Genomic DNA, 16,517 nt, shown 5'->3' on the forward strand with positions numbered 1-16,517 from the left:
ACATATCTATAAATTTCGATTGCTCCATGCTATATTATCTTCTATTTTAGACATTATTGGGCTTTATTATTCACTTTTATATTATTTTTGGGACTAACCTATTAACCGGAGGACCAGCGGAGAATTACTGTTTTTTGCCTACTTCAGAGTTTCGTAGAAAAAGAATATCAAACGGAGTCCAAACGGAATGAAACCTTCGGGAACGTGATTTTTGGAACGAACAAGATCCAGGAGACTTGGACCCTACGTCAAGCAACCAACAGGGAAGCCACGAGGTAGGGGAGCGCGCCTCCCCCCCCCCAGGCGCGCCCTCCACCCTCATGGGTCCCCTGTTGCTCCACCGACGTACTCCTTCCTCCTATATATACCTACGTACCCCCAAACGATCAGATACGGAGCCAAAACCCTAATTCGACCGCCGTAACTTCCTGTATCCACGAGATCCCATCTTGGGGCCTATTCCAGAGCTTCGCCGGAGGGGCCATTGATCACGGAGGGCTTCTACATCAACACCATAGCCCCTCCGATGAAGTGTTAGTAGTTTACCTCAGACCTTCGGGTCCATAGTTATTAGCTAGATGGCTTCTTCTCTCTTTTTGGATCTCAATACAATGTTCTCCCCCTCTCTTGTGGAGATCTATTCCATGTAATCTTCTTTTGCGGTGTGTTTGTTGAGACCGATGAATTGTGGGTTTATGATCAAGTTTATCTATGAACAATATTTGAATCTTCTGAATTCTTTTATGTATGATTGGTTATCTTTGCAAGTCTCTTCGAATTATCAGTTTGGTTTGGCCTACTAGATTGATCTTTCTTGCAATGGGAGAAGTGCTTAGATTTGGGTTCAATCTTGCGGTGTCCTTTCCCAGTGACAGTAGGGGCAGCAAGGCACGTATTGTATTATTGCCATCGAGGATAACAAGATGGGTTTTTTATCATATTGCATGAATTTATCCCTCTACATCATATCATCTTGCTTAAAGCGTTACTCTGTTCTTATGAACTTAATACTCTAGATGCATGCTGGATAGCGGTCGATGTGTGGAGTAATAGTAGTAGTTGCAGGCAGGAGTCGGCCTACTTGTCTCGGACGTGATGCCTATATACATGATCATACCTAGATATTCTCATAACTATGCTCAATTCTGTCAATTGCTCGACGGTAATTTGTTCACCCACCATAAAATACTTATGCTCTTGAGAGAAGCCACTAGTGAAACCTATGGCCCCCGGGTCTATCTTCCATCATATTAATCTTCCAACACTTAGTTATTTTCATTGCTTTTTATTTTACTTTGCATCTTTATCATAAAAATACCAAAAATATTATCTTATCATATCTATCAGATCTCAGTCTCGTAAGTGACCATGTAGGGATTGACAACCCCTTATCGCGTTGGTTGCGAGGATTTATTTGTTTTGTGTAGGCGCGAGGGACTCGCGCGTAGCCTCCTACTGGATTGATATCTTGGTTCTCAAAAACTGAGGGAAATACTTACGCTACTTTGTTGCATCATCCTTTCCTCTTCAAAGGAAAACCAACGCAGTGCTCAAGAGGTAGCAAGAAGCATTTCTGGCGCCGTTGCCGGGGAAGGTCTACGCAAAAGTCAACATACCAAGTACCCATCACAAACCTTTATCTCCCGCATTACATTATTTGCCATTTGCCTCTCGTTTTCCTCTCCACCACTTCACCCTTGCCGTTTTATTCGCCCTCTCTCTCTCTATCCTCCCTCTCTTTCTCTATTTTCCTCTTTTTGCCTTTTGCACTTTCTGCCGTTATGTCTGAAATTGGGGAAATTATTGTCGATATGGACAATAATAATATCATGAAAAATTCTGATGCTCCTGCTGAAGAACCCCCTATCTTACATACAAAAAAAATCCGTATTGGTAGTGGTAATATTATTGGAAAAGGAGTTATCCAAGATTTCTTTACTTGTGCCGGTGCTTTACCTTCTACGGGTAGTTCTATCCTTCATAGAAGTAGTAGTCTTGCGGACGCTATTGCCATGCTTGTAGTTGAACGTGAAAGACAATTCATGCACATGCACCCTTGCATACAAAGGATTTTCCTTGAATTTTCTAATATTGAGCATTCTTCTATTAAGCCTGCCGCTACTATCTTTTTGGCTCATGAGTTTAGATTCATAATATAAGAGGCCAAAGAAATCTTTGCGCATTATAGGGTGGACGCTTGCCGTCCTCCCATAGAGGCTATCCTTTTTGATCAAGAAGAAATAATGTGTTTTCAATCTCTAGACTATGTTGCTTTCAATGAAAATCTTAAGGGTTCCTACCAATGTTTTAGTTGATAGAATTTCTGAACTTAATGATGATTTGGCCATTCGAAATAATGAACTAGGATATTCTCTTGAGTATAGGCTCACAAAGTTCTGTCAAAAGAATGCTTATAATAATGAATTGGTTGTGCAATACGAAGGGCCAAAGGAGGAACATATACCTCCCAAAGTTGATCTTGGGGACTTTTGTCCCATTAAATTTAGCCCTTTTGATTACTTTTGCTTGCCTCAAAGAAAACTTGCTGCCGAACGTAGAGAATATGAAATGAGTTTCACCGATCTATCTTATTACTATGGCAATACCTAGATCTATCCTCGCTTTTATGCCTAGATAGGGGCGTTAAACAATAGCGCGTGTTGGGAGGCAACCCAATTTTATTTTTATTCCTTGCTTTTTGCTCCTTTTTAGTAATAAATAATTTATCTAGCCTCTGTTTTGGTTGTGTTTTTTGTGTTTAATTAGTGTTTGTGCCAAGTAGAACCGTTGGGAAGACTTGGGAAAAGTCTTGTTAATCTTGCTGTAAAAAACAGAAACTTTAGCGCTCATGAGAACTGCTGCCATTTTTATTTGGAAAGTGATATTTAGTTAATTCTTTTTTAATATGATTAATAGATAAATTCCTCATGTCCAGCAATTTATTTTAGAATTTTTGGGGTTCCAGATCTTGCGCTAGCTACAGATTACTACAGACTGTTCTATTTTTGACAGATTCTGTTTTTCGTGTGTTGTTTACTTATTTTGATGAATCTATGGCTAGTAAAATAGTTTATAAACCATAGAGAAGTTGGAATATAGTAGGTTTAACACCAATATAAATAAATAATGAGTTAATTATAGTACCTTGAAGTGGTGTTTTGTTTTCTTTCGCTAACGGAGCTCACGAGATTTTCTACTTTAAGTTTTGTGTTGTGAAGTTTTCAAATTTTGGGTAAAGATTTGATGGATTATGGAACAAGGAGTGGCAATAGCCTAAGCTTGGGCATGCCCATGGCAACCCCAAGATAATCTAAGGACACCTAGAGGCCAAAGCTTGGGGATGCCCCGGAAGGCATCCCCTCTTTCGTCTACTTCTATCGGTAACTTTATTTGGAGCTATATTTTTATTTACCACATGATATGTGTTTTTCTTGGAGCGTCTTGTATGATTTGAGTCTTTGCTTTTTAGTTTAACACAATCATCTTTGCTGTACACACCTTTTGAGAGAGACACACATGATTCAGAAATTATTAGAATACTCTATGTGCTTCACTTATATCTTTTGAGTTATATAGTTTTGCTCTAGTACTTCACTTATATCTTTTAGAGCACGGTGGTGGATTTGTTTTATAGAAACTATTGATCTCTCATGCTTCACTTAGATTATTTTGAGAGTCTTAAATAGCATGGTAATTTGCTTAAATAATCCTAATATGCTAGGTATACAAGATTAGTAAAAACTTTCTTATGAGTGTGTTGAATACTAAGAGAAGTTTGATGCTTGATGATTGTTTTGAGATATAAAGATGGTGATATTAAAGTCATGCTAGTTGAGTAGTTGTGAATTTGAGAGATACTTGTGTTAAAGTTTGTGATTCTCGTAGCATGCATGTATGGTGAATCGTTATGTGATGAAGTCGGAGTATAATTTATTTATTGATTGTCTTCCTTATGAGTGGCGGTCGGGGACGAGCGATGGTCTTTTCCTACCAATCTATCCCCCTAAGAGCATGCACGTAATACTTTGCTTTGATAACTTGTAGATTTTTGCAATAAGTATATGAGTTCTTTATGACAAATGTTGAGTCCATGGATTATACACATTTTTCTTCCTTCCACCATTGCTAGCCTCTCTAATACCGCGCACTTTTCGCCGGTATCATACACCCACCATATACCTTCCTCAAAACAGCCACCATACCTACCTATCATGGCATTTCCATAGACATTCCGAGATATATTGCCATGCAACTTACCACCGTTCTGATTATTATGATATGCTCCATCATTGTCATATTGCTTTGCATGATCATGTAGTTGACATCGTGTTTGTGGCAAAGCTACCGTTCATAATTCTTTCATACATGTCACTCTTGATTCATTGGGTATCCTGGTACACCGCCGGAAGCATTCACATAGAGTCATATTTTGTTCTAAGTATTGAGTTGTAATTGTTGAGTTGTAAGTAAATAAAAGTGTGATGATCATCATTATTAGAGTATTATCTCAAGTGAGGAAAGGATGATGGAGACTATGATTCCCCCACAAGTCGGGATGATACTCCGGACTAAAAAAAGAAAAAAGAGAGAGAAAAAAGAGAGGCCATAAAAAGAGAAAATGCCCAAAAAAAATTAAGAGAAAAAGAGAGAAGGGACAATGCTACTATCCTTTTACCACACTTGTGCTTCAAAGTAGCACCATGATCTTCATGATAGAGAGTCTCCTATGATATCACTTTCATATACTAGTGGAAATTTTTCATTATAAAACTTGGCTTGCATATTCCAATGATGGGCTTCCTCAAAATGCCCTAGGTCTTCGTGAGCAAGCGAGTTGGATGCACACCCACTTAGTTTCTTTTGTTGAGCTTTCATATACTTATAGCTCTAGTGCATCTATTGCATGGCAATCCCTACTCACTCACATTGATATCTATTAATGGGCATCTCCATAGCCCGTTGATACGCCTAGTTGATGTGAGACTATCTTCTCCCTTTTTTTCTTCTCCACAATCACCATTCTATTCCACATATAGTGCTATGTCCATGGCTCACGCTCATGTATTGCGTGAAGATTGAAAAAGTTTGAGAATGTCAAAAGTATGAAACAATTGATTGGCTTGTCATCGGGGTTGTGCATGATTTAAATACTTTGTGTGGTGAAGATAGAGCATAGCCAGACTATATGATTTTGTAGGGATAACTTTCTTTGGCCATGTTATTTTGAGAAGACATAATTGCTTAGTTAGTATGCTTGAAGTATTATTATTTTTTATGTCAATACTAAACTTTTGTCTTGAATCTTTTGGATCTGAATATTCATACCACAATTAAGAAGAATTACATTGAAATTATGTCTAGTAGCATTCCGCATTCTATTTTTATCATTTACCTACTCGAGGACGAGGAGGAATTAAGCTTGGGGATGCTTGATACGTCACCAACGTATCTATAATTTTTGATTGCTCCATGCTATATTATCTTCTCTTATGGACATTATTGGTCTTTATTATTCACTTTTATATTATTTTTGGGACTAACCTATTAACCGGAGGCCCAGCCCAAAATTGTTGTTTTTTGCCTATTTCAGAGTTTCGCAGAAAAAGAATATCAAACGGAGTCCAAACGGAATGAAACCTTCGGGAACATGATTTTTGAAACGAATAAGATCCAGGAGACTTGGACCCTACGTCAAGCAACCAACAGGGAAGCCACGAGGTAGGGGGCGCGCCTACCCCCCAGGCGTGCCCTCCACCCTCGTGGGCCCCTGTTGCTCCACCGACGTACTCCTTCCTCCTATATATACCTACGTACCAAACGATCAGATACGGAGCCAAAACCCTAATTCCATCGCCGTAACTTTCTGTATCCACGAGATCCAATCTTTGGGCCTGTTCCGGAGCTCCGCCGGACGGGGCATCGATCACGGAGGGCTTCTACATCAACACCATAGCCCCTCCGATGAAGTGTTAGTAGTTTACCTCAGACCTTCGGGTCCATAGTTATTAGCTAGATGGCTTCTTCTCTCTTTTTGGATCTCAATACAATGTTCTCCCCCTCTCTTGTGGAGATCTATTCCATGTAATCTTCTTTTGCGGTGTGTTTGTTGAGACCGATGAATTGTGGGTTTATGATCAAGTTTATCTATGAACAATATTTGAATCTTCTGAATTCTTTTATGTATGATTGGTTATCTTTGCAAGTCTCTTCGAATTATCAGTTTGGTTTGGCCTACTAGATTGATCTTTCTTGCAATGGGAGAAGTGCTTAGATTTGGGTTCAATCTTGCGGTGTCCTTTCCCAGTGACAGTAGGGGCAGCAAGGCATGTATTGTATTGTTGCCATCGAGGATAACAAGATGGGTTTTTTATCATATTGCATGAATTTATCCTTCTACATCATGTCATCTTGCTTAAAGTGTTACTCTGTTCTTATGAACTTAATACTCTAGATGCATGTTGGATATCGGTCGAGGTGTGGAGTAATAGTAGTAGATGCAGGCAGGAGTCGGTCTAATTGTCTCGGATGTGATGCCTATATACATGATCATACCTAGATATTCTCATAACTATGCTCAATTCTGTCAATTGCTCGACACTAATTTGTTCACCCACCATAAAATAATTATGCTCTTGAGAGAAGGCACTAGTGAAACATATGGCCCCCGGGTCTATCTTCCATCATATTAATCTTCCAACGCTTAGTTATTTTCATTGCCTTTTATTTTACTTTGCATCTTTATCATAAAAATACCAAAAATATTATCTTATCATATCTATCACATCTCACTCTCGTAAGTGACCGTGTAGGGATTGACAACCCCTTATCGCGTTGGTTGCGATGATTTATTTTTTTTGTGTAGGTGCGAGGGACTCACGCGTAGCCTCCTACTGGATTGATACCTTGGTTCTCAAAAACTGAGGGAAATACTTACGCTACTTTGCTGCATCACCCTTTCCTTTTCAAAGGAAAACCAACACAGTGCTCAAGAGGTAGCAATCAACAATTGGATATATATCCTCATGGGTGACCACACCCACATCCTCATCCTCCAAATGATCACCATGGCCCTGCCCCGAAGCAGGATCTGATGGTGTCGCCGATCTAGACCGTTCTGGTGATACATACTCGGGGTCACGACAATCGAAAAGGTTTGATAGCCGCCTTAACTTTTGGCCCTGGCGCTGCAACATGTACAAGTGAATGAGACATCGAACGTAGCAACACATGTTAAGTGCTAGTTTGAAGGAGATGTGAACCTTGATGAATGCTCGAAGTGCACCTTCCTCATCGCTTTTGCCAGCCGGGGTTGTTTCAAGAATAGTCTCGGTCTCATCAGCTGCTTTCTTGATCTGGGCACGCTACGAACAGAAACGGTATTAACGTGTTAGGCAAGCGAAGATGTGCATAGTGTGAATGAAAAGTAAAGAGGGCAAATACCACAAAGTTCATCATTGGAGCTGAAGGGATCACTGAGTTGCCTTTCCTGACTAATGTGTTGTACTGGTGCTGGGCTATCTCATCAAAACGGTAGGATCTTCCAAAATCTCCTCAGCCTACGCCGGCTTGCATACCTCCACACAGGTACTTGCAAGAAACCATGTGAGATAGTTGTTGAACGCGAGCGGGCAGTGCTCACGAAGCTGGGTTGGTTTTCCAGCCCTAGCTTGCTTCACACTAAGCGCAAATTGTACGACATACTTCCTGTGATGCTTGTCCCAATCCTTGATCTTTCGCTGCTTTTTCCTATCCAACTTGCAAGTTAGAAACAGAATATTAGCACCATCGAAACTGCCGAGAAGCTGCTAAGTGCTCAAGGTTAATTATATCTTACGCGTGTAGCAACTTGTCTGTGTCCTCCCACTCCGGCGGGTGTGGCTGGAACAAACCAAACTGACGGAGCACTCGATGTGGGAGGTGAAGCTCAACCGCCCAGTTGCATATGAGTGGGCACCGCATATGCCAGAGATCCCTATCCCTAGTGCACATCAGATTCGGCCTGAACTCTCTAGGGTTACCAAAACTCTCTCCTTTTCCATACTGCTCCCATTCCACCTACAAAATAGGATAGAATGCAAAATTGATATCGAGTTACAATAGAAGCATCATAATCACTTATGCAATGTCGATTCACCTGCTCAGGCGTGATCGCGTCCAGCTCGCTTTTATACAACTTGTACATGATCAAGGGATCATTTGTCGTCTCATTTAACACATCCCACTTGTAAGCCCAAGTGGGGAGCCGTAGTGGGTCGCCTTTGTCGTCCCAATCCTCGTACTTCACGGTCTTCGGTCGTCCAACCGGCAAACGCTCCCAGCTCCATATGGAAAGTGCGAGCAAACAACCATCAATACCTTCAGATGACCTACAACAGGCTTCGTCCAACTGCACATAAAAGAGAACATGGTTGAATTAAGAGCAAGATCGGATTCATAATGTAGCAATGAAGTGAAAAAGAAACAACTTCATACATGTCTATACAAGTAAGCCAGTGTCGCCGAACCCCAACTCCATTTGCTATCGAAGACGGCCAACGCCTTCAGCCACATCCATGGAGCATTCTTGCCTGTGCCATCAGCAAACATAGTCCTGGATATCACGTACCACATGTAGACACGAGCATATGTCTTGACCATGTCCTTATTAGCTTCCTGAGGGCAAGTACCAAAGTGCTCAGTAATCCACGTGAAAGTAGCACCGGCTGCGACTCTTTCCTTCTTCTTGTCTTCTGCTGCTGGTTCCGAGGCTTCGAAAGAACCATACCGATAAGGGCATTCATCTGCGCGCGCCACCCATCAGAATCATTGCTCATACATAGAGGATTCCCATCGATAGGAAGACCGGTGATCATAGCAATATCCTGGAGCGTCACGGTCATCTCCCCGGTCCGAAGATGGAAATTATGTGTCTACGGCCTCCAATGATCAATAAGCGCGATGAGTGCTGTAGCATTGTTGGGTGGCGTCGACCGTCTGACCATCTGAATGAAAGGGAGAAGTCATGTCTCCCTTACATACGGTGTGTATCGCTCATCATAGCGCATCCACCCAAGGGTGACCCCGTGAGACCGAAGCTTCAGAGGTGCAAGCTCCTACAAACAAACAAATCATAACATTACATATGGGGCATCTGTGTTTGAAATAAACACGAAATTCATAACAACGGCCACTTTCATTATTACCCGTTGCTCCACCGACATAGCGTACAACCGGTGTTGTTTGTCCCAGTGATCATCGAGAAGCCAAACCATCCTAACAATTTGAAAGAAAGCTTTCTTGTCAACACGATTATCTTTTGAATACAAATAAACTAAAGTACACCTAGTACATGCAAAATTCAAAGCATATGTATCCAAAGCATTCTTGTCAATACAAATATAATTTCAACACAAATAAACTAAACTAGGCCTACTTCATGCAAGATTAAATACAAATATTTTTTCCATATAAATAACATGTTAGCCTATGTATCCAAACCATATCTTTTCAATAAAATCAACTAAACTAGGGTTGCAAAATTAGGTATCTAATACATAAAAGATTCTAATACATGCAACATTCTAATCTAACAAGGGTTCCCCAAATCTAATATATGCAAGATTCAAACAAGGGTACCCCAAATCTTCAAAATATCATACATTCTATGGATAGAAAGAAGGGGATCGAAGGAGAATACCTTCTAGGATGGATTGATGAAGAAATCCACGGACCAAATCGTCAGATCTGAAGAATTTGGGAGAGGGGATTGAGAGGGGGGGAGGAGAGGGCCGCGGCGTATGTTGTTTCTGTAACTGGTGGTGCAAGGGGTGGAGGGGAGGAGAGGGCCGCCGTAGTGGATAAGTCATAATGCAACGCCCGAGCGCTAGGCGCTGCACATGTGCGGCGCCTAGCTTGGAGGCACTGCACTACTGGATGCGGGACCCAGGGCTGCCACGGTGGACTGGCTTGCAACGCCCCCGTGCTGGACGTTGCACCGTAGGATGTGGCGCCTGCGTGGCGGACGCTACACAAAAAGGTCGGCGGCATGAAATATTTTCACGAACAGTTCAATCTGTGATTTGATTTCCCCTTCGGGTCAAAATTGTCAAATTTGCCATTCCTGGACGGGCGGACGATATGCCATAGCCAGCAGGAAGAGACCACACCAGGCACCAGCAATGCCTGTTGGGCCACGTACGGGTCATCGACTGTGCAAGCTCATGTCAAGGCCAGAACATTGACACATGAAACCACTGCGGAAGCAACACCTCGGCTGCAAGGACAATACTTCAGCAATAATTCAAGATTTATCATAGACAATAGGTGGAGCCTGGAGAGGAGTGACCTGACCGGGTTAGCAGTTTCAAACTTTCACCCAACCCCCAACAGACAGGAAACAGGCTCATATACAAGAGAACGTGCAAACTTGGTGCAGTATTAAAAAATAAAAATAACCCCCTAAAGAAATTTCAGTTTGTACGATTTTAACAGCTTAGGCTGCGCAGTTAAGACGCAAGATGCAGTAATTGACAGGGCAAATGAAGCGTCAACATGTACCCTGCTGATCCGGGCAAAACAGGTAAATCCTACTTGAACTTCATAACAGTGGCTGCTCAATTTTGTGCCCATATAGGTTTATTAACACAAAGATCACAAGTTTTAAGGAAAACTCAAAAGTGGAATCACTCCACTTCAAAAAAAATGCACTTCAAGATTACGGCCCCCAAAATCACTAAGAGAGCACCACTCCTCTTGTGCCAGTGAAAACAGAACTTTAGACTGATATGGTACAATCATTAATCATTTGACTGATGCTTTTACAGCCTTCTCTGCAGCATCATCAAGATCCTCTGCAGTGATCAATGTCATTCCACTCTCCTGCAATCAGAGCACCATGACCAGTCAAATCCCAAACATGAACAACTTCAGAACAAAGGAAGCATGACTCAGCTAACACGCATGCACAAAGATAATCACCAATACCTTAAGAATCCTTTTCCCTTGGTCTACATTGGTGCCTTCTAGCCGAACAACAACAGGGACCTTAAGATCAACCTGATAATAGGAGAACAAGTGTAAGAATTTGCTACAGGAAAAGTATGTAGACCATGCTATGTAGTTGTAAGCTCAAGGAATATTAAGCCAAATAACATGCTATGTGCTATCATAAATTTCCTGGGGAACAATAACATGCTGAAAGGACTCTTCTAGCATACATTATGGGAAAAATACAAAATTATACACAGTAGCTGTCACCAATACAGAAAAAATCTTTCGCAGAAGACACTAAAGGTAACAGCAAACTATCCTATAATGAAACCACATACAATAAAGTATGCACAAAAAATATGGGATAGTTTGGTGTTACAAAAAAAAACGAGCAGAAGACTGAAACAAATATTGACTTGTATGTCAAGGGTTAGTTTCTGAAACGGATGCAAATAAACTGTAGCCAAGTTCAATATAAGGTTCCCCACAGAAATAAATAAACACCAAAGAGGTGAAAATAATTTTACTAAAACGAGCTACAAGAATATGGTACATTCATTCAATCAAAACTTGATGGATACCTGTTTAGCTGCATTCACTATTCCACTTGCTATCACGTCACATTTCATGATACCTCCAAAAATGTTCACTAGAATTGCCTTCACTCTATCGTCTGAAGTCAATATCTTAAATGCTTCCACAACCTGAATAAAAGTTTTAGAAAAATGAACGTGTGCATTTGTTGAAAATAAAAGGTGGAAACACAATTCTTCACATGGATTTTAAGTAATTAATCATTAGTTTTTGCAACCTCTTCTAGCTGTTAATAGTATTTATACATTTCGCCAGGGATGATAACACAAACAAACAAACAAAATCCCACTATATACCTGTCCCTCGGATGCACTACCACCAACATCAAGAAAATTGGCAGGTGTACCACCATGCAGCTTAATGATGTCCATCGTAGCCATTGCCAATCCTGCACCATTCACCATGCAACCAATCTCTCCATCAAGCCCGATGTAGTTCAAATCTGCTTTAGCAGCAGCCACCTGTAAAGTTGGTAAAGATAAATCTCAGTTGATATTGCTCTTATATTTGTAACAAAAATATAATCTATAGAGGCAAATCTTCCTTCAAAAGAAGGGTTAGGGATTACAAAATAAAGAAGAGAACAATTTAACAGAGAGACAAACTGAACATGAAAAAGGTATTAAAGAGAAGAGCAACACATGAAATACCTCTCTGGGGTCCTCCTGTGTTGTATCACGCAGTGCAAATATTTCTTTCTGCCTAAACGCAGCATTATCATCGAAGTTCAACTTTGCATCAGCAGCAACTAGCTTTTTATCAGCTGTCTCAGCAAGAGGATTTATCTACTCACATAAGAAATCCAGATCATAAGAATGCCAAAGATATTTAACATCGCAAATGAGAATCACTTCACACTGCAGTACCTCCAGCATTGTGCAGTCGGTCTTGCAGAAAAGTTCATATAGCTTCTTAATCTGTTCTATAGAAGATTGCCTGTCTGCTGTCTTTGGTGCCAGACCATCAACAACTTTAGCTGCATCCTCATCAGTGATTCCCTTGAATACATCAACAGGAACCTGGTAATATAACGAATTGGATTTCAATGTGTAAGCAAATTATCATTAGGACGCTAAAAGCTCTGATATGAACCTGCTACTCAAGATATGTACGCATTGATCCAAAAACAAGTTGAAGAAATAGATGACCTTAACGATCTTATCAGGGAACTTCTCTGCAAGATCTTCAATGCTCGTTCCTCCCTCGGCGCAAGCTATAATGAGCTGGAAAAGATAAATATGAACCTTAGCAATCAGCACTAGAAAACAAAATCTCACAGCATGAGTCTCTGCAATTGAAACAGGGAAGAATGGACATTAAGTAGCTACAGGTTTGATTGATTAAGTACATTAGAGGGTTTAGAAAAAGTAAAGCGGCCAAAACAACTAAGAACACTCAAGGACTAGGTCACATCACCCCAAATGTTCAGTTCATACCTATGTAAAAAATACAGAAGTAGAAAGAAAATATCACTGCGTGGCCTCAAAAAACTGTAGAGGAAACTTGTCTAATGATACATCCAAAATTTAAGCAACTTAATACAGTGAAATACTAATGTGACAGCCTGTTATTAGACGACTAAAGATTAATGTGAAGGTTTACCATATAATGGTATTTTTTAAATGGAAAACTGAATATAATATATACATTAATCACTTCAATTAAATAATTGGGGTAACTTGTTATGTAGGGACAAAAGAGGAACACTATTCCCATGAAAATACAATCTATATTTTTCATGTAAGCATATTCATGCACACAATCTTATAAATTATCATGGATCGACATCCTAAACAAGACTGGAGTAAAAACAATCAACAGCACTAATAGCTATTTCCTTTGGCACTTATACATGAGAAAGGTTTGTAATACCATGAAATCTTATAAAAACAATATAGACCGCACTGATTTATTCACAAAATTGAACAGATGTTGGGTAATGAAAATGACAAAATGAACAAGCGGGCCAGTGATCAATGACATACTGGACCAGCAGTCTTCCTGTCAAGGGTGATCGCAAAGTACATCTCATTAACAAGTGACATTTTCTCGCATAAGTAGACCTGTCAAACAGAACAGAAAAAATATCAGTAGTTAAAAATGTTTCACTGAATCAAGCAGAACTAAATGACAGCAGCATTATTTGAATATCGTTTACCTGAGAAGTTGAAATGCTAATGCACTATTGTCTTAAAAATAACTCAAAAAATATGTTGTAAATTAACTATTGTCATTGCTCGGCAAGAACACTGGGTACGGTGATTGGGCCATTCAACTGTATATTATTATTGTGTCTTTACTTTATTGAACACAAGTACACTGGAATTGGTGCATACATCATACATCTAAAGATTGATAGAAACAAATCAGGTGAGTATTAAGCCCGTGGAAGCCAGAACTTGCTTAGTTAAGAGTCACAAAATACCTAAAACGTTAATTTCTAGCAATGCTACATAACACAACTGAAAGATGGGATCAGATTAGAAAAAACTAACCTTGCCCACAACCTTCCCCTGTGGACCAGTTTGTTTTGTTACCAGGACCTGGTTAAGCATTTTTGCTGCAGATGAGTCAGTACAAACACTCTACAGTGAAAACATGCACAACCAACACAGAAGTAACTACAATTTAGTTGATTCACTCTGAAGAAAATGACTAATGACAACACTACATGTCACTAGAAATCCAATATAAAACGTTTTGGTAGGCCACTAAATAATAAACCACTTATAGCCGGCAACAAAGGCATGGATACAACATATTACCTCCATACCAAAATATAAAACGTTTTGGTAGGCCAAACGTCTTATATTTTGGTATGGAGGTAGTAGATTCCAAGAAAAGATCACCTAAAATAAATCAGTTTAGTTAAACCTGAATGTAATTATCATGTCACGCTTCATAGAAGCACATGAGCAGTTGCAGTTTTCACTATGATAACTGATAAATGTGATGACAACAATTTAGACGCAACCAATAAAATGAACTGATCTCAGTATATTATATGCTTGGCCTTCATGTGTATGGATAGTTGTATACCATAAAATTGGCCAGGTGGCGCGCATTTCTAGTAATGCAGTCAGGAATGATAAGGATTATGCATAAATGTGGATCTGCTAAGCCAATTTCCCAACAATACATCTCAACAAATACTTGGATACACAATATCTTCAAACTGCGTTACTACACCATGAATGTCCACATACCATAATGTAAACTACCGCTCACAAAGATTTACCTGCAAGGCTTTCAGCCTCCTCAGCCTTAACAATATGAACACCACCCTTCAGTCCACTTTTGAAAGTTCCCAATCCACGGCCACCGGCAAGGATTTGGCTTTTCACAACTATCTGCAATGGTGTCATCTTTAAAACACAATTGAACTACCAATAATAACATGGTGCAAGCTATGATACAAACAGCACCAGAAATACATTATCGATGAAAATCTACTATACTTCGTATTGGGAATGAACTGCCCAGCCAAACAATCTGCTGGCACGAGGATAACTAACAAGGCTACACAAGTATTTAGGTGCAGAATACCGAGAAGAAACTGGGACGTCGTCTCAGTTAATTAAAACAGCTTTTGGAGAAAAAATAGACTATTTCTTAAGAGTTCATAACGTTAGCAAAAAAAAAACTATGCCAACAAAGCATTATAATTCCAAGAGCAGCTATAGCGTGACACGACTCACTTTGTTTGAAGGGCGGTGGAGTGATTTACACATGTAAGTAATGTTACTTTTAACACACAGAATAATATACAATACAAGCGTATGAATTGCCAGAATGAGGCTATCAGAATACGCACACATTATCGATTATAGCAACCAATAACCTCCTTTCCAAAATGTATCACACATCACAGCAACATTACCAAACCAAACATACATTTCTACCAACCTAACCCGGATTCAGCAGGATTTTGCAGTAAACTAGATTCATTAACATGGTCAAACAATCTGCTAGCACGAGGATAACTAACACAGCTACACAAGTAGCTAGGTGCAGAATACAGAAAAGAACCTGGGACGTCATCTCAGTTAATTAAAACAGCTTTTGGAGAAAATATAGAGTATTTCTTGGAGGTCAAAAACTATCCCAATACAGCATTATAATTCCAAGAGCAACTACAGCATGGCATGACTCCCTTTGTTTGCAGGGCAGTGGAGTGATTTACAGATGTAAGTAATGTTACTTTTAACACACAGGACAATATAAAACAGAGGCGTACGAATTGCAAGAACGAGGCTATCAGAATACGCACACATCATAGATTATAGCAACCAATAACCTCCTTTCCAAAATGCATCGCACATCACAGCAAACATTACCAAACAAGAAATACATTTCTACCAACCTAATCCGGATTCAGCAGGAATTCGCAGTAAACTAGATTCGCTAACACATTTCAATACCATCTGCGCAGCACGAGCCTCGCATTTGCACGAGTGAAGGATAACAACGACACGAAAAAAACAAAACATTAGAAACCTAGGTAGCATCACCTCTTTCTCACTGGGGAAAACGTTCTTCAAAACTTCCTTGACCTCCTGCACTGACCCCACCACGGCGCCCTTGGGCACGTTGATCCCGAACTTCCCCATCAACTCCGCGCCCTGCGACACCCACATAAGCAAGGCCGGCAGACGGGCCTCCAAATCGAGATTAAACGAATCCGCACAAATAGGAATCGAGAAGAATGGGGAAGGAACGGCGGGATCTGGACGCGGGCACCTGGTACTCGTGGATGTTGAGACGGCGGAGCTGCTGGTGCTGCCATTTGCCGGCGACGGAGAGGGTGCGCGACGCCAACCTCCCGAGCGATCCGCGAACCATGGCTGCGGCGGCTTGGGCTCCTCCGATCCGGAAACCCTACGGGCGTGGAGGAAGGCAGGGATGCTGTTTCGTTTCGCTCCTCCTCTTTGCGGGTCTGATGTTATTCTGTCCCC

At 40.5% G+C, this 16,517-nt stretch overlaps 1 protein-coding gene across 1 annotated transcript; it reads right to left on the reverse strand.

Moving 5' to 3' along the window:
• Window positions 1-10,518: 10,518 nt before the first annotated feature.
• Window positions 10,519-16,467, reverse strand: LOC123127746 (succinate--CoA ligase [ADP-forming] subunit beta, mitochondrial; the record flags this gene model as incomplete). Its single annotated transcript, XM_044547564.1, is given in 12 exon segments — window positions 10,519-10,857; window positions 10,963-11,034; window positions 11,550-11,672; window positions 11,859-12,023; window positions 12,213-12,347; window positions 12,429-12,581; window positions 12,711-12,785; window positions 13,548-13,625; window positions 14,058-14,122; window positions 14,801-14,912; window positions 16,074-16,184; window positions 16,303-16,467. Coding segments are annotated over 12 exon segments (1,269 nt in total). The 3' UTR covers window positions 10,519-10,779.
• Between the last annotated feature and the right edge of the window lie 50 nt (window positions 16,468-16,517).

The sequence above is a fragment of the Triticum aestivum genome, chromosome 6A, assembly GCF_018294505.1.
Source record: "Triticum aestivum cultivar Chinese Spring chromosome 6A, IWGSC CS RefSeq v2.1, whole genome shotgun sequence".
NCBI classification, from domain to species: domain Eukaryota; kingdom Viridiplantae; phylum Streptophyta; class Magnoliopsida; order Poales; family Poaceae; genus Triticum; species Triticum aestivum.